Source organism: Ctenopharyngodon idella, chromosome 5 (genome assembly GCF_019924925.1).
Source record: "Ctenopharyngodon idella isolate HZGC_01 chromosome 5, HZGC01, whole genome shotgun sequence".
NCBI lineage: Eukaryota > Metazoa > Chordata > Actinopteri > Cypriniformes > Xenocyprididae > Ctenopharyngodon > Ctenopharyngodon idella.
This window is the reverse complement of record NC_067224.1, coordinates 3,903,152-3,928,434: the sequence shown is the minus strand read 5'-3', so window position 1 is coordinate 3,928,434 and position 25,283 is coordinate 3,903,152. Positions and strand designations below refer to the sequence as shown.

Sequence of the window (25,283 nt, the reverse complement as noted above, 5' to 3'; positions counted from 1 at the left end):
CAATTTCTTCTCTACCCTGTCATTTATGATGAAATCAGACCAGTGTATTGATATTGATGTTGATAAATTGACAAACTGATTTTTTAAGCACTTTATACAGTGAAGAAAAAAATGTATGGGCATACTAACTTTTTCCACACAAGAGATGGACACTTCTGTTTTAAATATGGTGTAACACAATGTCTTCAGCTGGATTACATAAATACTTAAATACCAGATGATATAAACAATGATATATTGTAATTTAAATGTAAAATTTGAACATATAACCTAGTACTCTATACAGTGGCCCGAAAAAGTATATGGGGGCTTGAATATGTATGAATAGCTTTGCATTAGGTCTATATAATGACGAAATATCAGTGGCATTTATTTTTTTAAAGAATTATAGCAAGACACTTTACAAGCAAAATATCTTACATTGAGAATAATATAAAACAGTAAATATAGTGATCAAAATTTAAACACTTTCTGGTTATTACATTTTGTGGGAAAATTAATGTGATGAACTACACCTGCGGTTACTCTTTAAGGACTTCTATGTGAACTTGAAGAGAACTGACTTCATACATCCACTAAAAATCACTGAGGCGTCAGCTGATTGAAAGTCATTGCAAAAACGTCAAAAAAGCTGTTGGTATAGATTGATAAAAGGCTTTATTTGGGGCAACTGGAGAAGAACAAGCAACAAGTTGGCTTGGCTCCAGGCATAAAACACTTTTAAATGAAGTATTGACCATTAAAACACTGATGGAGCCATATTGACATACAGTGAAAGTAGTGACCTTTGTATGTGGTGTATTTATGAATTATTAGTTTGTTAACAATTGTAAAAACCTTTTTTTCAGCTAAACCCATAATGATCTAAAATGTTGTAAATAATTACATGTTCTGTTTGTAAGGTTTTAATGTAATGCTTGCTTTTGTATGTGAGTGGTAATAATGGTCCATCATGCAGGAAGTAGTGCAGGACAAATGAGAAATACATTAACACTTAAGCTACAACTAGGGGTTGCACCGACTAATCGACTAGTCAACTTTAATGCTCTGCCATGGCGCTTTAAGCATGACATTGACTAGTCGCTGGTCATGGCCTATAGAGGGTGCAACGGGAAAAGAAATCTTTGAAAAATAAAAAAAAATGAATGACTTTATTCAACAATTTCTTCTCTTCCTTGTCATTCTCCTACGCTGTTTACATTGTAGACTTAGTTCAGCGCTTCCAGGTTCTACGTCAGAACGCCGGCTCGATGGCTGCATTCGAAAACCTAGGCAGCTGACTTGTTGCCTCACTGCCTTATCAGGCAATGACTTGTAAGGCAGCGTTTGTGCATGAAGGCACCTCACGAAATTGATTTCAGACAGACTTCTGAGGCAGCGTAACTGTTTAATGATCTACAGCAAAATAGCGCGAGCTGTGGTGAGAACTAAACAAATATTTAATTACTACAGTAGAAATTTCTTGCTAGAGATGACATCAAAAGTGGAAAATGATTGCCAAAAATGTACATTTACACACAAACTGACCAGCAAACGCAACTTTTGGACACCATTTTTGTTTTTCTAGCTCAATTGTCTCAGAATGGAACGCACAGGATTGTGGGATATCAAAGGCAGCGAAGGTTACATCTATGCTGCCTTGAAAAATCGATCAGATGAAGGTATCTCAGGAGACAAGAAGTGAAGACAACATTGGATTTGGACTTGCCTTGATGCCTTCCTACCTTGAAATATGTCCTCCGAAGGCAGCATTTTTCAGTTTTCGGACAGCCATTATTTGACAACTCATTACTGAGACTGAGACAAATCAGACACAAAAGCAGAGCCCATAGGGAAGACACAAAGCCTGTAAAAACAGACTTTTCTGCCTCAATTTACAGACAAACTGTTCTATAAATGAACATGCATCCCAGGACATTGTGTGTATGATTATAACTGTCTTGTAAAGTGTCTCTTGCATTGTATTTTGTTTTACCTTATGAGTGAACTATTAGTTAATGTAACCTCACGCATATCGTGTCTCCTATCAAATTAATGCTCATTTCACGACACACACTTTTATGTATGTCACCTCCTCATAGAATGCAGTGTGTGTTGTATTAATTAGAGTATAAATGGACACAAACCCACCAGGCCCAGTTTAATCAGGCTCGAACACAAAGAGTCATAAAATTCCCCACAGAGAAATTTCCCGCTCTGAAATTCCTCCTTTCTCATTGGTTAGGTCAACCCTAAGAGGTTTGATTTTTCCCAGACCTTAAATAGCTCCGCCTGCTCTCTTGCTCCTCCGACTGACACTAGACATCTCCTGGCTGCTGGGTGGCCTGCCTCAACCTGCACTCCAGCCATGTGCTTACCTAGAAGAGAGAGAGAACTCTTTCCCCACTACAAGAGTCAAACTAACCATGCAAGTTTGTCATCATTTCTTCATTCAGTGCAGGAGAAATTGATTGCAACTTCAACACCATCGATTCACAGAATCACCAAGAGCCTGTTCAGACTGCTTCTACTGCAAAGGCATGCAAGTATCGAACATTTTAACTAAATAGAGGTTTACGATAAGCAGTAAAATCCTCTTAATGAGGTGTTTTGAAATCAGAGACTGGTGGTTCTTTTCCTGGTTAAATTACTCTTTTCCATAGCTTCATTCCCTGTACCCATTTCCAGCTTCATTCTGTCACTTTCCATCTTACCTATGTACGTGTGATTGTGTTTGTATGTGTTTGTTAGATTAGCTGTGTTCGTGATTTAGTTAATAAAACTTGTGCACAATACATATTTGGTTTTGACTCCCTGCCTGCAGATAAACTGTCACTTAAATGATCTTGATCTTGTTATAGGCTCTAAGCGCTGTAAATGCTAAGAAAGAATTATTTTTCTGTGGCCATGAAAAATACCCTTTTCTTAGAATTAATTAATAATCAATACTGAGTGTTCACAGGATAAACTGATTAACTGATTGTAATGCTAATGTAGCTACATCAAGTTAATCTGATTAACTGATTCAAATATTCATAATTAATCATAAGTTCTGAATTATTAAAGGGTTAGTTCACCCAAAAATGAAAATTCTGTCATTAATTACTCACCCTCATGTCATTCCAAACCCGTAAGACCTTTGTTCATTTTCAGAACACAAATTAAGATATTTTTGATAAAATCCGATGGCTCAGCGAGGCCTCCATTGCCAGCAAGATAATTAACACTTTCAAATGCCCAAAAAGCTACTAAAGACATATTTAAAACAGTTCATGTGACTACAGTGGTTCAACCTTAATGTTATGAAGCGACGAGAATACTTTTTGTGCGCCAAAATAACAAAATAACAAAAACTTTATTCAACAATATCTAGTGATGGGAGATTTCAAAACACTGCTTCATGAAGCTTCGAAGCTTCAGTAAAAATGATTTCAGTAAATGAGGCTTCGTTACATCATAAGTGTTTCAAAATGTTTCAGAATTTCAATGGTTCACGTGATTTTGGCAATTTGATACACGCTCCGAACCAGTGATTCAAAACAAAAGATTCCTAACATTAAGGTTGAACCACTGTAGTCACATGAACTGCTTTAAATATGTCTTTAGTAGCTTTCTGGGCATTTGAAAGTGTTAATTATCGTGCTGTCAATGGAGGCCAAACTGAGCCATTGGATTTTATCAAAAATATCGTAATTTGCATTTCGAAGATGAACGGAGGTCTTACGGGCGTGGAACGACATGACGGTGAGTAATTAATGACAGAATTTTAATTTTTGGGTGAACTAACCCTTTAATATTTCCCCTTTGAGCTAATTTGCTACAACACACCAATTGTGTCAGCAGTTTCCACGCTCCTGTTTTTGATTTGGTGGTTGTCATAGAAGTCATACTGCAGGACTGCGGCTCAAGTATTCTGACACTGCCAGAATTTGGTCTGAGGTAAAATTGTCAATGGTCATTAATCGGCTGTCTGTGAACATGTCAAACTAGTGATCAAAGACTTCAGATTTTGGCCCAGGATCAGAGGAATCTATTAGGGTTCACAAAATTTAGACGGCCAAAACCGTACAGCATGAACTCAGCGAATAGTTATACATCATCACACTATAGGCCCCGCCCACCAGCGTTCAGTCGCTTACTCATCTGTTTCAAACTATATAGAATAAAGACTTTTAATTGCATTTGTTAAACCTTTCAATGGAGTTCATAGTATAAAATTTGACTCGGGAGATAGTAAAATTATTTTTATGGCACAAAATGAAGCAATGGTACAATCCTAAATAAATCTTCAATCAATTAGAATGCAGCACTCAATGATTAAACACAGACACGGATTGAACATTATTTACAGAGTAGACATAATAAAAGATGTTGTTTCAGCATACTACAGGTGCAAACCCTATGATTCTTTACAGTGTTATTTGCTTTATATTTTTAAAAGGAGACACAAACATATCTGAATGCGTGATGTCAAAAAACTGAAACCAAAATCACAATGATAAAACTTGGGAAAGAAAAACAGACATGTGACAGTGAATATTCATTTGACCGATCAGTGATTCAGTGGAAGAGATGGATGGTATTACATTTACAAATGAAAATTTGAAGTAGGCACATGTTTATTTAGTATAGACACAGGTTCTTATTCATTTGAGATGAAAGATGGAACCTAAGAGGACAGTAAAAAGGTAATAAACACTGCCATTAAGTCTATACACTGTCATTCATGATCAAAGCCAATTTAAATCTGAAACAGCAGCTAGCATTTAAATGGTAAATGTCTATATTAAACAAAGAATAAGACTGTTAGTCCATTTAGCTTGCATCAATAACAATAATAAAACTATTTCAACTGCAATCTTTGTAAATAAGAGAGAATAATGCCTTTACATAATGTAGAGAGAGAGAGAGAGGTCTGCAAGGAACTAGTTCAGAAAGTCAGTTTATGTATTGAAAATAACAAAAAAATAACCGTTTATAAAGGATTTTGTTGTAATAACCAACCAAATATGTTCTAAATCATCAGGCTCTTAAAGTGAATTCTGTGTGAATGGTATGATTTGATCACTTAAACAGGTTGATCAATGCAGGTGTTTACTAAAAATAACATAAAAGAATTTACTTATCAAAGACGCTAATTCAGAAGTCTGCAATCATTTCTGTGCGACCTCTGTAGGTATAAATAAAATATTAGTATTCATTTACAAACTGGCAACCTGTCCGTATTGCACATAAATGGTGACCAGGCAGGAACCACCAACTTACAGGAATCGTTTCCCCAAAATTGTATTTACTCACCCACGTGTTGAGTTTTTTTTTTTTTTTTTTTTTAACACAAACTAAGAAATTTAGCATTATAAAGGAGGCTGCTCTTTTTCATAAGCTAACCAAGCTCACAAAAAGACAATAATCACCATTAAAAAGCATAAAAATAATCCATATGACTCATGTGCTACATTCTATATCTTGTGAAGCCAAACGACAGCTTTGTGCGAGGAACACAGCAGAATTTAAAAGCATAGTTCACCCAAAAATATCATTTATTCACCCTCATGTGATTCCAAAGCCGTAAGAATTTAATTCATCTTTGAAACACAAATGAAGATTTTTAATGAAACCAAAAACTTTGACACCTAAAAAAAGTTCACAAAGAGATTGTAAAAGTAATACAGCGGTTTAATCCACGTCTTCTAAAGAGACTCGATCACTTTATATGATGAACAGATTTAATTTAGTCTTTCATTCTCATAAACATTGATCAACGCACATACATAGAGCACATCAAACATGGTAAACAAAACTCAACTGTACTCACATGACGCCTGAGAACAAACCTCATTGATTCTTGTGCATCAAGCAAGTATATTTTGTTTTTGTTTACTATACTAAATTAAATTTAATCTGTTCATCATATAAAGTGATCGTGTCTCTATAGAAGTCTTGGATTAAACCACTCAATTCATATGGATGGATATGGTTATCTTTTTGTTGTAATGCGTTAACGTTTTGGTTGTTTGGACTTTCAGTAGAGGGACAAAAAGGATGAGAGAATACTAAAAATATCTTCATTTGTGTTCTAAAGGAACAAAAAAAAAAATCTCATGGGTTTGGAACGACATGAGGGTGTGTAAATGATGACAGAATTTTCATTTTTGGATGAACTAGTCATCATTCACTGAAAATCTGCTCCTGCACCACAGTTAGAAAATCTCATTTGCACTTCCACATATTTAGGCTTCACACGTGTCCAGGTTTGACAGGTCTTTTTTTGTCTTGTAGAACAGTGTTTCCCTATTTAGCTCATTAGTAGAGACTCCAACACCTGAAATAGGTGTGTCAGATTATAAAAAAAAAAAAAAGTGCAGTGTTGTCATATGTCATACACTGCAAAACATCCTGCAAAAATGGAGCCCAGCACATGACATGCAGGAAAAAAAAGAAATAGTAGGCTACATTGTGTGTACGATTTACTAATTTGTTCCCTCAATTCATAAATCGTACGCATGAATTCATTCCCTTGATTTGCTAAATCATGCACACTATTTATAAATCGAGGGAACGAAATAGTAAAACATGTGAACGATTTATAAATCGAGGGAACGAATTAGTAAATCATGTGCACGATTTACTTTTTCCCCTGCATGTCATGTGCGGGGCTCCGTAGTGTTCCACAGAAGAAAGAAATTTATATGGGTTTGGAATGACATGAGGGTGAGTAAATGATGTGTTTTAATTTATTTATGTATTGACTATTTTGTCAAGAAACGCTGTCAGCAACTTCAAATAGTTTTTCCATTACCTTTAACTTTGATTTGGACATTTTAGGAGAACAAATGATTTTGTGAACCACACCAATCTGTGTATTTTTGTCAGGAACTATAAAATGTAACACATATGCTGTTTAGTGTTGGATGATTTAGCTATAACTAAAAGTGTGATGGACGTGCATCTCAGTGAGACTGGACTGAGACAAAATGCATCTCAAAAAAAGGGGTGTAAAAATCCAAAATCTGTGATAGACATCAGAGAAAATGGATCGCTAGAACAACCAAAGTGACCGAGATAAAGGGCCGTTTTTAAATCAATGGCTCAGACTCGTAGAGCGCCGCGTCCAATAAGCTCTGTGGTGTCGTTATCTGAGGGGTGACCCTCCTCATCATCAGTAGCTTCATCCGAGTCCTCTATGGGTGAGCAGTACTCATCCTGGCCCAGGAGGGGCACGTCATGCTGCAGTGTGTGCGGCAAGCACTGTGCGGAGGTTGTTACCGTAGCCACGGCTGCCGGGGACGTTACGGTGGAGGCGTAATTCGGAGGCGGGCTGGAAGAGGCAGGAGACGCAGGGTTGGATGAACGAAGGAGAGGGGTGCGCTCAGAATCGGCCTCACTGATTACTCCTTCCTCTTCCTCGCCAGCCTCGCGCGGCCCTGCCTCTTCCTCAGAATCTGAAGACTCAGAGTGTTCTGGGTTGGGACGGGTCACACGTTGCTTGCACACCGGGCAGGTTTTCTTGGTTTGGGTGAGCCAGGGGTCCACACACCTGCAGTGGTAAGCTGAATGATGGGAGCAAAAATAATCAGGTTATGGTTTTCTGAACAGGGACATAAATGAACTCTACCTAAAAATCATTTCGCTGATGTGGAAAACAGTGAAAATCACTTCTTCCCTTGCTGTATCAAATTTAAGCCAGACTCGCAGTGAAATGCCACTTCTTACAACAAACATCGAGAGCCACTAGGGGTGGGCGACATGACCAAAATCTTATATCATAATATGAGTGATTTTTTTTCATGATAACGATATACACTTCTGTTCAAAAGTTTGAAAGTTAATGCTTTTGAAAGAGTCTCTTCTGCTCACCAAGGCTGCATTTATTTGATTAAAAATACAAAGAAAAAAAAATATGAATATTTTAAAATGTAATTTATTCCTGTGATCAAAGCTGAATTTTCAGCATCATTAGTCCAGTCTTCAGTGTCACATGATCCTTCAGAAATCATTCTAATATGCTGATTTGCTGCTCAAGAAACATTTATTCTTATTATCAATGTTGAAAATGGTTGTGTACAAACAGTTGTTGTTTTTTTTTTAAAGAAATGAAAGAAATTAATACTTTTATTCAGCAAGGATGTATTAAATTGATCAAAAGTGATGATTTATGATGTTACAAAAGATTTCTATTTCAGAAAAATGTTTATTAGGCTGCTGTCACTCTAAGATCAAATGCACTGATCTAATATACTGATACACGTGTGCTTTCTTTCTTAACTGTTTATGTTCACTTAAGACATAAATGACTGTGGATACTCGCAAAGATGGGCATTGTGACACATAAGTGTGTGCATTTGATCTTTCATGCCCAATAAGGCGGCAAAAAGAACTCAGTTCAGTACTCACACGCTCTATGAGCAGCGGCATCATGCGAGCATGTCTCTCAGACAGTGCGCACATAATATACCAAAATAAGTTCTCTTTTGCTGCTTATAGCACTTCAATGGTTTAAAATCACTTGTTTTATGATACGAAATGATAAAGTGTCATGACGGCGCAGCACGAGTAAGTCACGTGAGAGTAACCACGATAGAGACAATAGTCCAAAATCTCTACCGGTTGACAAATGAGTATCAGCCACCCCTAAGAGCCACTATGTGTTTTCTGGTTTAATGCCAGAAATGTTTTGCCAAATGGCTTTAAGGAGGTTTAGAAGACAAAGGAAACTGAATAGTTCTGAATAATGTTTGACCAATATTAAGACTAACCCCAAGTCAATATCTACATCACACCATTTAATCTAAAGATAGTAAATACCACATGCATAATTTCTGCAATTAAAATTTATTTTACATAATATTTACTTAAATAATTAGTATTCCCTTGCTGTATTTGAATTAATTTTTCCCCTTGATGTATCAAATTCAAGCCTGACTCACAGTGCCACTTCTCACAACAAACATCACGACCCACCGTGATTTTTGTTTTGTTCTAGTGGCTTAACGGCAGGATTGTTTCTCATAAGGATTTATGAAATTTAAGAAGAAAAAAAAACCAATTCAAAATATCTTAGAGAGTAGGGTGGCCAATGTGTGTGTACTTGTTTAACTATACTTGTGAGGGCCAAATGTCCTCACTTATATAGTGAAATATTATGACAACTGACTAGTGAGCTCCTCAGTAGTTAAAAAAGCTTATAAATCGACCGAAACATGTTTTTATTTGAATCTAGGGTTTTGCACTGTTTCTGTGATGGGTAGGTTTAGATGTAGGAAATATCATTAACCTGATATAAAAATCAATGGAAGTCTATGCACTAATATTCGAGTGTGCCTGTGAAATATTCACTCACTTATACTATTTCCAATCTGCACTAAATGTTTCAAGTTGTTTTCAAAATCACACAAATCAGAATAAGCAATTGTAATGTCAAGCTAAAACATTTAATTACTATCACTTTAACTTTGAAATCCATACTTTAGATATGCTTATTAGACATAGAGGATAAAAACAATACAGATTCAACTAAAACACACACTTCTCCACACAGATGATTGAGCAGCTCACTTACCATGTGAACACGGCAGCACTCTCAGCTTATCTCCCTCTTCATATTCATCCAGGCAAATCGCGCACACATCATACTCATCACCTGAGAAAAACATTGCATTATTGAAGTGTTAGATGGTCCAGCAGAACAATCATGCTTGCTATCAGAACCCATCAGTCTTTGTTCGAGTATATGATGCATACTCCTACATATGAGATTTCAGTGCTGTTTTTTATTCTCTTTAGAGCACCTAAACATGATTTTATGGAAAAGAAAATAGCTGAACTTCTATTTTTTGTGACTAGCAGTTGTAATCCATTTCTTAAAGCTGCATTCCGTAGGTTTTGCCTTTGTCGCCATCTCTGTTTGAAACCTGCAATTGCAGTTATATGCGGAATTATCATCTTTACGTGAGCTGTGGCTCAGCACGACTCCTCAGCTCGGATGAATCTAATGTTTGCTGTCAGTGTGCATACTGTACTTCGGAATCACAGACTGTAGTCTTGAAGTATGACCAAAGTAAGAATTTTCACCAGAAAATGTCACCTGAAGAAGTAACATGTCTGCCACTTTTGTTCTGACCAACTGAGGGGGAAAAAAAGCATTACAATAAACCGCGGTGCCTATAGTGATTAAATCTAACGATCGCTTAGCTTGTTATACTTTGTTCTCAAATTGTTAATGTTAATAACATCAGCATTGCGTGACTATGTGTATTTAGTGTGTATTAGCGTTACCTGTAGATTTCAATTTCTGAACAGGTTTAATCTCTAACAATAATTTGTCATATCATACAATCCGCCATCCAAATCTTAAGTTTAATTATTGCAGCTGCTGTGAGAAAAGGCTATAAATGATCCGCCTCACATGCCATATAGCCTTGTAGCTGGGACTCGTTCTTTCTGTTTACAGACGTGACGCAATGACGCAAAGACGTGCTCGAATTTCCCGCGAAAACCCACCAGTACCACCAGAATTATAAAACATTATTACAAGCTTACCTGTTGTGAATTGGGCTAAGGTAAGGAGATAGTTTTGAACACTGGTACTTGTACTTACATAACCAGGTACTTGCTCAAATTTATTTTGGATAATTTTTAACCAAAAAAAGTTACGGACAGCAGCTTTAAGCTATGCTACGGAATTTTTCTTAGACTCCAACTTTTGTTTGGTTTGTGAACCTGGCCATATTTTGGACTTTTGGACTATTTCCTGTGGTAATAAAAAGTATGCTAGATGCGGTCCATAGAGCTTATATCACATTTAACCCAGACTAACCCATTAATAAACTCTCTTTTTCTCACCTTTAACAAACTTGTGAGTGGGGATTTTCCTCAGCTGTTCTTTGGAGAGTCTGTTTTTCCGAAGTCTCTTCCTGTGCTGCACGCACCGCACAATCTGGACCAATCAGAAGGAAGAACATAAATTATCACTCAGCAATGAATGCATCATTGGCTCTTTTCCAAATCCTACATAGCTGCTGACCTAGACAACATTTTTGGACATCACAAGGGCACTGAAGCTATTATAAGCTACTTTTTCAGTACTTCTGTATTTTTTTAAAGGAATAGTTCACCCAAAAATCTTCCTTTGTGTTCAACAGAACAAAGAAATTTATACAGGTTTGGAACAACTTTAGGGTGAGTAAATGATGACAAAATTTTCATTTTTGGGTGAACTATCCCTTTAAAGTTTAAAAGCTGCAATCCCCAATCACTGTAATTGAAAACAACAACTAGTACACTAGTAAATCTTACAGCATTTCATATTATCATTAGAACCAACTGTAATTCCATGCATGATTCTTGTACACATTGAAGGGTTTATAAAGAAGTCGTGGCAGCACTGACCAGTATGATGACCATGACAATGATGATCATGCCCACGACTCCAGTGAAGGGGATGAGATAGTAGGACAGAGGAAAGGAGAACTCAGGCTTCAGAATCACATAGGCCCTGCAGCAAAGTAGGTCAGCAAAAAGTTACGCACAAAATAACATGCATAAACAAACTTTGCCCCTGAGGTTGGTAAGCTGAATAAAGTAATTCAAAATGTGTGTATGCCAGTCAGAAGTCTGGACATGTTTGGACATGATTGTGATGGTCTCTGATTGAAATTAGATTTGTACACAAATTTAAAATGACTAAATATAAAAAGTTATTTCATTTTTTAGTAAATGGATGAGTAGGAGATGATGATAGTTAAAGAAAAGCAAACAAGCCTTTTCACTGGAACTCCTCTTATAATGTAAACTACGCAAAGGGAGGCAACTTTGAAAAAGTTCAAACAAAAGATATGACATAAGATAACAATAGATAACATAAGATAAACATAAGATAACATTTTGATTTGTTGACTATTTTCAGTCACTACATAAATACAACACCAGGGCTCGACAGTCCAAGCATTTTACTCATGTTTGCAACTAAAAATAGATGTGTGTGCAGGTCTTATAAGTATCTATAATTATCATTTTAAGAGGTCTTACATTTTGGGGCTGGAAATTGCGATATGGTTTAATTTATTACATTTCAAAAGGCGATGATTTCATTAAATAAATGTGAGATCTGCACTTTCAAAGTAAAAATGTGGCGCTGTTGCCTGTTTTACAGGTTTGCGGTTTTAGAGCAGTTTCCAATAAACGAATACAGTGCATTTAAGCCAAGCGATTGCTTATGATTTACTGTTGATGAATTATGACAATGTTTACTTTATGGTGTTTGTATTGTAATATGTTTTAGATAGTTTCTTATTTCATTACTTTGATCACTTACTATTACACTAAAAGAATAGGAATAATAATAATCATAAAGGAGTAGGTGAGTCCAAACGACTGGTTGTATTTATGTATCTATCTGTATTCCATTTTTGTGTAAGAATGTATGTAGCCGGTTTTATTCTCACCCTTTCTCTGGTATGATAAAGCTGCGCAGTATTTGAGAGGCATAGTAGCTTGTGAACACAGAGGGAATCTCGATCTCCTCTGCAATGGTCTCTAAACAGAAACAAAACAGATTGCGAGGATGATAAAGTATGCATCTTACAACAAATGTCTCAAACCATTTTAAAAAGGACTGTATTGACATTTCCAAAAAAAAAAAGAAAAAAAAAAAGGCCAGTCTACTAATACTCTGATTGGTAGTTGTAGTTGCAAAGTTACTTATAGTTAGTAGAATGTCTAAAGTGGACCACTGAAATAAAGTGTTACCAATATGTCTTATTTGATTGTTTTCAGCTATCAATAAGAGTGTAGTATTCTCAATAACTTTTCACCCACACTCGGCACAGATTCTCTGTGGGCCTACCCATATCTACTAACATTAAACAAACCTAGGTGCACAGGTGTTTATTACCCATAATTGTTCAATACAAGCAGTGCATGTGTGTTTCAATCTCACCATTGCTGTATCCCATACTGAGAAGTGAATTAGAGTACATGTTGTGAACTATTGCTGCACTGAAACCAGCCCTCTGTGCATGGAACACCTATAAGACAAAAAAAAAAAAACACCAAAACAATATTGCTCACTTCTTCTGTTGTTCATTATCGACTAAACAAGTGCGGATGCATGATATTTCTGTGGCCATATCAGTCTGTGATATAGTTAGCACTTTTTAAAATATATATTTTTTATTAATATACTTTTTCCTCAATGGCAGTTTTTCAAAAGTACCTTTCTGCTATATTTTTTATTATTTCCATGGCTGACTTCATGATGGCTGCCTTGTCACTAGATAATATACCCTTGTGATAAAGACATGTGCTTAATTATATTAAATGTGCACTTAGTGTGCCTGAAATCTTAAAAGTATATTAAAAAAAAAAAAAAAAAAAAAAAAACTACATGCAGATTATATAATATTGCTGAAATAAAAGGCCACTTAAGTGTACTTAGAGTACTTTCATGACTAATTCTTTATACACCTAAGTACACTTTTAAAATGTGCACTTTGTAATAATGTCAATAAAAGTACATTTTAAATCATTATATTTTAATAATCTTTTGTCGTCTTTTAAAGTACTTATTTTTGATGTGTTGACTAACATATTAAAGCACATGTAAAGTATTTGATTATAATTTTAATTGTAGTGTGTTATTTGATTTTATATTTAAAGTTTATTTATTTTAAATGTACTAATTTGCAACTTCATTATTACAAATGTGTAATTACAGATATATTTAAATCCATGACATACAAGTTTCAATAGAAATGACATTATTTTTTAGTTTACCATAAATGCTTGTCAGTCCATTTGGCAGTACACTTTAACCATAAACAGAAGTGATTATGAAGTTACATATAAAGATGTCCTTAAGTCTTAAGTGGGCCAAAAAAGCACTCTAAAGTTCAGCTAATTGCATTTAATATAAATTTAAACTATATTTTCAATTAACATGCAATTGTCCGAAAACATGGCATTCAGTTCGCACTTAAGTATATGCTTTTAAAGTAAATTATTTCCTTAAGTTCTCTTTTTAAAGTATGCTGAAGTGTACTGCTTTTTCATAAGGGTATATTGCTCAAAAAATATATAAGTCAAACATATAACTTTACATTTCAACTTTTATAACCCATTAACCTTGATATCAAAGTTACAGTCGTAGCGTCGAATGAGGACGATGTATTTTGTAGTGCTGTTTGTAGTGGGATCGGAGGGTGTGGGAGAAACTGGAGGAGGATCTATAGGTGTGCAAGCGTTCTGAGGACGAGCTTCAACCAGCACACCCTGGGGGAGAGAGAGAAAGACAGAGAGAGAAGTCAGTCACTCTCATGCAGTTATTTTAGCTACTGGATAAAACTACAAGTCCAGCAGCAGGGATTCATTACCGTGAGTCCATCTTTTGGCAGAGGAGAGCCAAAGAGAGCAGGCAGATCTTCGAACAGCATGGAGGTCATGTTACTGTAATGCTGCATGGAATAGAAAAGAGGCCATTAGCAAATGCAGTATAAAGTCATTATAAAGCAATCAAACAACCCACATTATAAAATTAATATTGATTGTTAAAAGGTGAAGTGTGTAGATTTTGTGCAACCAAATACTCCATAAATGTACTGTACTATACACAGTTGAAATGCCTATAAAACCCATTAAAGTCTTAATAATCCTGAAAGCAGACACTTACAGCATATATATATGCCTGACCAGGAGAGGGTGCCAGAGCGAAGCATAAGACAAGGACAGAGACACCCAGAGTCCCCACACACACCATCCTGAATTAGGCTGGGCCCTGATGAAGGGCGATGAAGACCTGCACACAGATTCATGATTTTAAAACCTTCAACATCAAAAACACCAAATTTTCAGTGTGCAATGTCTAAAGAAATTAGACAAAGAAAAGGATACAAGAAACAGGTCAATCTGTTAAATACATAGATCACTTTTTTTAAGATAGCTTTATAACTATGAAATAAATGTTGACTTACAAATTGCACATATCAGCTTATGAAAAAATATTTCTTCCCTTAGGATAAAGTCATGATTATCAGCAGTTTTGTATGTGGCTGATCTGTGCTAATAATAACAAATCTGGAGTTATGTGTTATTTTTATCACTGCAGTGACCCACTAATGAGCTAAAGTCGCTGATGAAACTTTAGTAGTGACAGATCTTTTCTTCCATTTTGTGGCGTAAATCAGAGCGTAAAAAAAAAGATGGGAGTTTAAGTGGACTAAATTACTGGAGAAGTCCAGCATGCGTCACCAGAGAGAAGAATGAGTTTTCACATTTTGATTATACATTACCATGTCAAAAAATAAATAAAGAAAAATATTTAAATGCACAGAAGAATCATTCACAATACGATATATAACATGCAGGGTGAATTTTCATTGCATGCTGACTTCAATGATCTGACCAAAACAGTTTCCTATTTTTAAACAGTTTCCTATAGACCAATTTGGAGCAGACGTCACAGTTGCGTGACTTGCAGCTGCGCGCATATAGTGGTGGAAGAAAAATAGTGGTAACAAGTGGAGGAAAATGGACAAAATCCACAGAATAAGAGAAAAATGTTTTGTTTTGCCTTTGAAAGTCAGAAACAGAACGCAAAAAATGCAGTCTTCATTTTTATAGAATAGCGTCATTGAAGACGCCCTTTGAAGTTAAACGGGGATGTTAATGTTGCAAGTCACAGACTGGACTGATGAAACCTGCGATGATTAGTCTACTATTAAAGCACGAATTTGATGTAAACAGTAAGTCTACATAACATTCACATATGCAGTTCATAGAGGACATACATACATAGCAGTTAGCTACAGCATAAAATAATATTTAAACCTATAACATTTTGCATAGATAACATTTAAACATAGCTTATAACATTTTTATTTCACAATTCTGACTTTTTTCTTGCATTTGCGTGTTTATATGTCCCAGTTCGGACTTTAAATCTCACAATCGAGAGTTTATAATAATTCTGAGGGGAAAAAAGTCAAAATCGCAGGATATAAACTAGCAATTATGAGGAAAAAAAACACAGAATAACAAATGTATCTCACAATTCTGTTTTTCCTTCTAAGAATTGCGAGATATAAACTCGAAATTAACATTTAACTTTTATTCTGTGGCTTCCACAGAATGCTACTGCAGAAATGTCTTTTTCTTCAGGCTCCGCCGACAAAAACCATCATCGCTGTTTGCAAACACAAAATAGGTCTATTCAAACAGCATGCTAAACTATCAAAAAAAAAAAAAAAAAAAACTTGCGATATGGCTTAGTGTGACTGTTGCAAAGGTTGCTAAATAACTAAATATGCTGCCTGTTTCAGAGTGAAGCGGCGCACTGTGTTCATTCACACGTGAGCAGCTCATTATACGCCAGTGTTTGCAGCATCTTGGTTCGCAGTAAAGGCTGCCCCACACATACTCCATCTCTGCATCTGCTCTGACTTTGGGTCGCTTTAACTTGGATTTAAGAACACAACATGTGCCAACCATCTTCACATACTTATCAAGCACTTCTCAATAGAAGAGAGGCTTTAAAGGTGCAGTGTGTAAACTTTAGCAACATCTAGTGGTGAGGTTGCGAACTGCAACTAACGGCACACACCCCTCCCTTTCGGAGAAGCTACGGTGGCCGTCTGGCCGACATGTCGTCGTCTGAGAGAGCAGAGAGTAGCTTGTGTGAAGCAATGAGGTTTCTTCTTACTTTTAACAAAAAACGGTCTCTGCTTCTAATAAACCAGACGACTATTACTACTACTACTACTTTGTGCGTATTCAAAGTAGTGGCGATGCAAGCTGCCTTAGTGTACTAAACATAGTGACTAAACGCACTCTGTAGAGCAGTTTGTCCGTTTAGAGCTGCTGTAGAAACATGCCGGCGAAAAATTATGACTTGACATGGAGGGGGGACCCGCGGTGTATGAGACAGAAATTACTCATTCTAAGGTAATAAAAACATAACGATTCATTATGTAAGGTCTTTATACACCACTGAAAACATAGTTATGTATATTATATTGGATTTTTGTCAGTAGATCCTCTTAAATTTAAGGGCTTCCTGCAGTTCTCCATCAAAAAGTTTGAAAATGAATAAACACAGCCATTAATAATAGTAATTTCACAGGTGTAATGTTATAATAAATAAAATCATCATCATATTATTTTTTTTTAAATACTGTTTTTTTAGAGTGAAATATTGCAATAGTAATATTTCATATTTTTGTTTTTATTTAGTCATTTTTTTTATTTAGGTCTTTGTCATTTGTTATTATTGCTATTATTATTATTATTATTATTATTATTTTGTAGCCATATTGCTATACAGTATAATAAAAAAGTTTTTGCCAAACTGTGCAGCCCTACAGACAAGCACAGCAAATCCCAATCATGATTTTTGTCTAAAATAATTGCACATATTTATTCTTTATACACGAGATTTGGTTTTAGTGCTTGACTTGTATCCTCAACTATTTGCAAAAGTACCACAGACACATGAAATTTTCATTTTCTCTTAAAAGTGTCTTTCAATGACAGTTTATTTAAATGCTTCCTTAAAAACAAACCCCTCTTAACATGAATGCATCAAATCTAAGAGTCATTTCGAGAATTTCCCTCCACTTGGCTTTCCAAAAAATAAATAACCCATTCAGTGACTTCAAGTGTTACGACACTGTGAGGAACCTGCCATTTAAATGAGTCACGGGAAGTGAAACCAACCACAGGATGAATTAACATTCTATGAGGGAAATACAGAGCATAGAAAACAACTTGAAACTAATCTCTAATCAAATTGCATTGATCTCTATTAAGAAGCACAACACGGGTTTAAAGCCATTGTAAAGATCTACTCTTAATGGGGTTAATTCATAAACCTTTATTGGTGAAACCAAACATGAGCATTAATTTCAATAAAAAAACAAAACAATAGATAAGACATGTATGCAAGGTGTGCCTGAGAGTCATCCAACGTGTTTTTAGCTGGTGGCTCAAATGAAGAGCAGTCTTTCCACATTTGCAAATGGGATATTGGTGTTGTTTCCTGAATAAACAAGAAACTAGGCAACATTTTTCAGCTATGATTCAGCTACACAGTCTGTGGATGGATTAATCGCCTAGTATTCAGCTGTTTGGAGATTATTGTCATCAACCTATTAATATCAGTGGCATTTCTTTTGCATGGAAGATTTAACATCACTTTGCTGTTTAATAATCAACATACTGAGAATCTCTTAACGCTTATTGCTTACAATACCATGCACGCCTTTTTATGGTACGCCACATGTGAAAACATGTTATTTTCTTCTGTTAGTGATGACTGCTGACTTCAAGACGTGACATATGACTTTCTTTACGCAATTCATTGCCAAGCCCTAGATAATTATGAGGAATCGTAAAACGCACAAGTCAGTCTACTCATAGATCAGTTAAACTAGTAATGTTTTAGCAGACTTTGAAGCTTCTGAGCAACATCACACAGACCTTATAACCAACAATTACAACTTAATTACACCCAACAACAACCCACATCTATTGTTCTTTAACTGACACACAGAGACACAAAATAGGGACTAAAAGAAAATTCCAGAATTCCTAACTATGCGACTATGATGATAATGTACGAAATACAACAATTGCGTCATGAATCGCTCATCCCTCGACTTGGAGGAAGCTACTTCCCAACTCCTGATGTCTCGTTGAATATATTATACTATTTCTTGAAAAAACAAATTATATACGAAAAGTACTTATCAGTGGCATTTGTAATGGAGCAATGCCAATTTGTCAGTTAGTTGAGAGGTTTGTAACTGTTTACTCACTGTTCAAGCGACTGCCAGCTAGCTGGCTTATCACTTGTATTCCCGAGCGGACAGCTAATGTCTTCCACTCGCGTCGTTGCTTTGATACAGCTATAATCGCTGCAACACGCCGCTTATTCTTCCAAAAGTTCCTTCTCGAAGCTCAGAGCTCATTGATCTGTATCGGTTTCACGGGATGCTTGGCTGATTTGACCCTTCGTGGAACTACGATCTCACATTTGTTTACAGTTTTGCAAGGCCAACAGGAAGTGCGAGAACTGCAATTATCGCGATATCAATGACTGAGATTCCAAAAGAACGTGCGCGGATCCAGATATATATACATAGATGCCTCATTAGCGGCCGTAACCTAGTTTTAAATTTATCATGTTTTTTCTTTTTTTCCTTCTTCTTTTTTTTTTTATCATAACTGTGCAGCCTGAGCATGTTTTACTTCATTCAAATGAATATTACTTTTCTAAAAGAAAAATATATATTATCGATTCGTTTTTGTTAATTAGGAAAATGTTATATTCATCAAACTAAATGGAATAAATCAAACCCCAATTTTGCTCATTTTCAAACAGCCTTTAAAGTTTATTTAGAATCTGTACGTTTTCAAAAAAAACCAAAAAGCCCAAACAACTGTATATTTGCTAAATGAATTTAACATATTGTGATGCCCTTTAACTTTAAGTTCTTTTTTTTTTTTGTTTCTTTTTATTTAAATTATTGTTTCAATGTATACTTACAAAATGTGAAAATGTGTCAAGAACTGTTGGATTCTGTAGTTTTGAAAGTAAGCCGTCCGCCATATTGGAGCGGTCCGTGAACATTCGAGAGCAAATTGACAGCGTCTGCAACAACTGTGGTTTTACACATGTATGAATATCTATATATGAAAACCTAAACAATACAAGATGAAGGCGTCAGCTGACACGACACTAAAAAGTGACCATAGTAAAAGTAAAAACATTAAAAGCACCATAGTAAAAACAAGTAATATTGAGTTACATATAAAAACACAAACCAACACATTCTCACCTGTAAAAGGTTATCCCATTTTTTCGTGAATTTAAATCTCGGCGGTTTCACAACCAGAAGCTGCGTAATGTTGTGCCATCATTGATTCTTACTGTAAGGGACGACACCCTGACCGTTGCAAGATGGCGGGCGTTTCAGTGTCTGGAGCGGTGGAATGAGGCATCTACATGTACGTATATCTATGGGGATTCATGAAGGTAGTGCAATTTGATGGAAATTCCAATGCCAAATTAATTAAATGTTAAAAAAATAAACTGTAAGAAAGAAAAAGAAAAAAAATCTAAAATAGGGTAAGGGTTACAATTGTAGTAAGTATTTACAATATTATAAATAATAATCATTTACACTTCATGGTATATGCATACATTTTTTTGAAGGGTAAATAAAGGGTAAACCACCAGTCAGTAAAGAGACAGGGAATACGGTTTGCCTTCAGCACAGTTGAGTCTGAACCTTTATTTTGAAACGTTTATCATTACAGTAGGCTTAAATACCATTTAGCATCATGTTTGATCCGTCTAGTCGTGGTCCACGACCCAGAGTGATGATTAGCCAGTGTAAACGGACAAAATATGTTAGATACAGATGAGATGAGATACATATGCTTATTAGAACTGCATAGACTACATTCAACAACTGTACATAAAAGACACAATGTACACTTAAAACGTATCAACCAAATTTATTTAAAACAAACCAAAAGAACAGTTACATGAAACAACTACTAGTTTAAGGACATACTGTCTCATGACTTAAAATAAACAATTAAAATGGCTATGGAGTCAAACCTACCACAGTTATGTCAAGGCAATAAATACGACTGTTTTAATCAATGGAAATGCAAATGAAAACTATAATAAAACCAAATGTGTTATAATAGAGAACTTATATCAAACAGAGCTGTTAGAGATCACCATGCCAAAATACATAGGAATTTGCAATATTACACACCACGCTTCTGTTTATTCTAATAAAAACACATTATTTGGGACAGTAATATAGAGTTCGAAGCATTTTTGAACAGTGCGCTTATACTGTGGCAGTTCTGGACTGCCTTTATGTGCATGACAATTCATCTTTACCAAACCCGGCTGTTCATGTAAAACATTGTCATAGGAGTAAAATACTGTTCCATCACCCAACTGATCATACACACACACACACACACACACACACACACACACCTCTCTCACACACCGCTGCCGCTGCCAGCTCCTTCTTCCTCGTCTTTCTTCTGCCTTTTTTTGGCTCGGATCTCGTTCATGGCTTCCTCAATGGAGCGAGTGTCTCTCTTATTGGCCACAGGAACTGTAACAAAGGCATGTAGGACAGAAATCACTCGGGGCTATTGTACTTCCATGAAAGCAAAAGGTTTAAAGTCAGTATAAAACCAAAATTGATTTACTTCTTTTAATACAGGGTCTTATTGTGTATGCCGTTTAAGTCTGGTATTAAGCAAAAGAGCCAATTGTGTGCCACATGCTTTGGACAGTCACAGGAACACCACATGTGGCATAAACAGTAGCTTCAGCGTTTGAAGGGGAAAATGTCAAATGGTTAGTTTAGATCTGCGTTTGTCCAATCAGTGAAACTGTAACGGATCGTAGTTAATCTGTGATCAGTATGAACCAAACCCCACTGTTCGGCATGTGATTTGGAGATTAAGTGCAAAGTTTAACCATCTTGTCTTGCCAATTTACACATTCAAGCTATTTTAAACCATTCAAGTGCAAGAAGAGGCGAAAGAGAACTCAATTCAGTACTTGCGCGCTGTTATCCATGCGCACATTCAAGTGTGAAATGCACTAAATATGCAAGACTTCGTGCGTTAGTTATTTAGGAGACACAGAACTGGGCAATACAGATTTGAAGTGTTGAAGTGTTTAGATCCTTTAAATATACACACCACAGCCATATGTCTGGTTGGCTTGAAGCGTGTGGGCGGCGTCTTTAGCAGCAGATGTTCCAATCAGATGGCTGTATTTGTCTCTGTAGTTTGAATTGGGCGACGCAGGCCTCTTCTGACTGTGACTGGCCGCTTCCATCTCCAATGCGGCCTTTTCCTGAAGAGGGTGCAGTAAAACATGTAAATATTTCCCAACAGAAACAGTCATTCATAACAGCTCTATAAGGTTACTTTCTCTGCTTATCTACTGTTTTGAAGCATAACAGACTGCTGTTCTAGCACAGTACTCAGGATGAATCTCCTCTCACCTTTAGCCGACGCCTCTCCTCAGCTTTCTGCGGGTCCCACTCCTCACCTTTGCGATAAGCCTCCAGTTCTTCATCTGATGGTGCAAACTCCTTTATAACCAAACACACATGATCAAACACACATGTTGAACTGGTTTCTCCTGAGTTTTTTTTCCCACTACTGTCATCTGATGTGGTTTTGATTCCTTGCCACTGTCACCTTTTTATGTCAGTTAAAATTTATTTAATTTCAAGCAACAAAATTGTTTTTTGTTTAATTTTTTTTTTTTTTTATGGTTTTAGTTTTAATTTCAGTTAACTATAATAACTCTGGTGAGAGAACAGAATTAAAATCTTTCAATGTTCAGTACACTAAACACAAGAAAACATATTTACAAAGATCCTCAGGAGAGAAAACTGTCTGCAATATATTCGTACCTTTTTAAACAGCATGACATATCTGCTCTCTTCATCCTCACCAAAGGAAAACGACGCCAGCCCCGCCACCTCGGCCACATCATGCCTAAGAGAAGTGGACATGTCAGCATGAACTGTATGGTATTTTGTGTGTGTCTCTTTAGATGCAAATGAGCTGCTGCTCCCGGCCCCCTTTCCAGAAGAGGGCGGAGCTTTAACAGCTCGCGCTTCAGTTGCTCAACAACAACAAAGCTGGAGAATCTCACGCAGCCAAAATGAGGATTGTCAGTAACGGTGTTCAGCCTTACATTGTTCAAACCGGACACTGATGGAGAGACTCAGGAAGAAGTTACAACTTTTAGAATGAAACTGGACGTTTCTGAATGGTTAGTGGATAAATTTATGTAGTTGCTGTGGAGTTGATTTAACTCATCGACTAGCATGTGCCGTCATGTTAATCTTTTGTGCAAATCCAGCGTTGAATTGACCCTCGTTTGTGAAGCAGTCCAGCGTAAAACGACGGCATGGCAACAACACTCTACTACAACAACTCTTCCTCTTCTCTAAAGCAGCCTAACATGGTTGTTGGGCCACGTGTTCTTGGGGGCGGGGTTTATGTAAATTTTAGGGTTAGTGATGTCACTAACCCGGGAGAAGCTCGTTGTAGTCCCTACCAGCCGTTTGTTGTAGTCCTTAAAAAGCAATTTCTGTAAAAGAAAGTATCTCCCTTTGCATTGAACTTTGACCGTCGTAACTTTATTTATGACGTTGTTTATGCTCAAACAGCAACATTACACACTAACTAAAGTTAAAAAAGTGAAATCATAATCAAGGATCCCTTTAATATTAAACTAGCATAGCAGTATGTATTTAAAATAAATGTATTTTAACAATGATTAATCACAGCTGGTAATGTTAAAGACTCTGAGAAGATCTTATGCCATTCTGGAGCTAAAATTGAACTCAAATCCAGAAATTGAACTCGGTTTCTATAAGCATGTAGTTTGCAGAAGAACTGTAATGTAATAAAACAGTGTAAAGGACGATATCATTCTGTTTATTCTAAGCGTGAGCTGCAGTTTTGTCGTGTTCGGTTAGCTGCCAAGGCGATGTTTTTCATTTTCATTTAGTTTAAAATTGGCATGAAACAGAAGTTGTGATAGTCCTTTCTTCCCTGTTGTGATGTATACTTTTATTAAACATTACAAGGACATGAATCTAAAAAAAAATAAAGTAAAATAACGATGTGCACGGATAAATCATTTATAATAAATAATGCAATATTCCATAAAGCATTAAGAACACACACAAAAAAAGTACTGAACCGTCAACTAAACTTAAAATGCAAACTGAAAAATATTAAAAGCCAACTCAAAATATTAATAAAAACTGTAATAGTATCTCAATGTTACTAAAATAAGACTCACAATATGCTTCTCTCGATCTTTCCCATTGGGTCATATTTCTTCTTCTGCAATGTGCTGTTCTGAATGAAGTCTGACACCTCCTTCTCCATCTAAAGGAGAAAGAAAGAAAGAAAAAAACACTAATTTTTATAAACAATATCTTACTATGTAATAGGCTCCTGTTTATGTGAGACAAAGAAAGGCAGAAGTAGGGAGATTGAGTTATAACTACCTTTCTCCTAAACTCTGTTTTTTTTCTCCTCTCATGCTCCTCAATCTTCTTCAGCCTGGCTGCTTGTTCTGCACAGTAATGGGAAGAGCAAAAAAGCAATCAAAATATATCATAAAATTATGCAACACATGTATGTGCACTGTTGGAACTGTTAGTGAACAATCGAATAATTTATTGAACATTGTTTATGATATTGCTGTGGCTGTAATATTATTAAAGCTTAGATATTATTGTTGAATCTTGCTGTAGCTTCGTGTTTTTACGAATGCACAACCTATTTATAAAACATTTTAACACAAACCACAAAAGGCATCAACAAACCAGATATGACGTTGAGGGGATTTTCAACGACAAATGACGTATGCAAGTGCATATATTATTTCTCGGGCGGTGATTGGTTATATGGCGGAGTTGGTGTCGCAGAGGACACTCGGATATTTGTTTATTTCCACCTGTAAATCTAGAAGCATTCTCAGTTTCATATTCTAAGCTACAAGGAAGTGTATTTGTATAATTAAAACTTTTATACCTTTAGCTTTCCGTCGGCTTTCTTGGTTGTGAACGCTTGGAGGCTTTTCCATCGAGCTCAAGATCGAGCCCAGGAGGTCCGCCATCTTTGGACTGTCTAATTCTGACCGGAAACTCGCTGCATGCTGCATTCTTCAAATTGCATTCTGGGTAATGTGGTACAACCGACGGAGTTCACCATGACGTCATTAAATCTAAATCAATGGGCTGAACGATAAATAGTTTTTGTAGAGTTGTGCAAATGCTGGTGGTTTTACCATGTAGGAACTTTAACTACAAAAATGTTTTTGACGTGATGCATATTATGTTTCTTGATAATTTTGTGATTCAAATTCAGAAACAATATTTCGTTTATTCTGAGACTGTCTTCAGCTTATTTATTCACATATTGAGACTCTTTAAAATCAGTTTTTGAATATGTATTTTTATTTTTTAGATAGTTTAGCATGCTGTTTGAATAGACCCATTTTGTGTTTGCAAACAGCGATGATGGTTTTTGTGGGCGGAGCCTGAAGAAAAAGACATTTCTGCAGTAGCATTCTGTGGAAGCCACAGAATAAAAGTTAAATGTTAATTTCGAGTTTATATCTCGCAATTCTTAGAAGGAAAAACAGAATTGTGAGATACATTTGTTATTCTGTGTTTTTTTCCTCATAATTGCTAGTTTATATCCTGCGATTTTGACTTTTTTTCCCCTCA

At 36.0% G+C, this 25,283-nt stretch overlaps 2 protein-coding genes across 2 annotated transcripts; both read right to left on the bottom strand.

Annotated features, from left to right (window-relative positions):
• Nucleotides 1–4,208: 4,208 nt before the first annotated feature.
• On the bottom strand, nt 4,209–19,053 carry rnf167 (ring finger protein 167). The gene is made up of 10 exons (XM_051892705.1): nt 18,786–19,053; nt 14,645–14,770; nt 14,349–14,429; nt 14,101–14,247; nt 12,917–13,004; nt 12,423–12,513; nt 11,368–11,473; nt 10,822–10,915; nt 9,539–9,619; nt 4,209–7,529 (listed from the first exon to the last, which is right to left on the bottom strand). Exons 2-10 carry the CDS (start codon nt 14,729–14,731, stop codon nt 7,069–7,071), a joined length of 1,236 nt encoding a protein of 411 aa, XP_051748665.1. The 5' UTR covers nt 14,732–14,770; nt 18,786–19,053; the 3' UTR covers nt 4,209–7,068.
• A 1,422-nt stretch (nt 19,054–20,475) lies between these two features.
• spag7 (sperm associated antigen 7) lies at nt 20,476–24,753 on the bottom strand. The gene is made up of 7 exons (XM_051892708.1): nt 24,586–24,753; nt 24,057–24,124; nt 23,846–23,934; nt 22,440–22,524; nt 22,023–22,112; nt 21,715–21,871; nt 20,476–21,116 (listed from the first exon to the last, which is right to left on the bottom strand). Exons 1-7 carry the CDS (start codon nt 24,713–24,715, stop codon nt 20,998–21,000), a joined length of 738 nt encoding a protein of 245 aa, XP_051748668.1. The 5' UTR covers nt 24,716–24,753; the 3' UTR covers nt 20,476–20,997.
• Between the last annotated feature and the right edge of the window lie 530 nt (nt 24,754–25,283).

Bases quoted from the DNA above. Each gene is read 5' to 3' on its own strand.
- rnf167 (XM_051892705.1), bottom strand. From the start codon at position 14,731: ATGGTGTGTGTGGGGACTCTGGGTGTCTCTGTCCTTGTCTTATGCTTC. The intron at 14,248-14,348 runs GTAATGAATCCC...TCTCTCCCCCAG, and splicing joins TGCCAAAAGATGGACTCACG to GGTGTGCTGGTTGAAGCTCG. The intron at 10,916-11,367 runs GTCAGTGCTGCC...TGATTGGTCCAG, and splicing joins TTGTCATGGTCATCATACTG to ATTGTGCGGTGCGTGCAGCA.
- spag7 (XM_051892708.1), bottom strand. From the start codon at position 24,715: ATGCAGCATGCAGCGAGTTTCCGGTCAGAATTAGACAGTCCAAAGATG. The intron at 24,125-24,585 runs GTATAAAAGTTT...ATTACTGTGCAG, and splicing joins AAGCCGACGGAAAGCTAAAG to AACAAGCAGCCAGGCTGAAG. The intron at 21,117-21,714 runs GTGTGTATATTT...CCTTTGTTACAG, and splicing joins CAACCAGACATATGGCTGTG to TTCCTGTGGCCAATAAGAGA.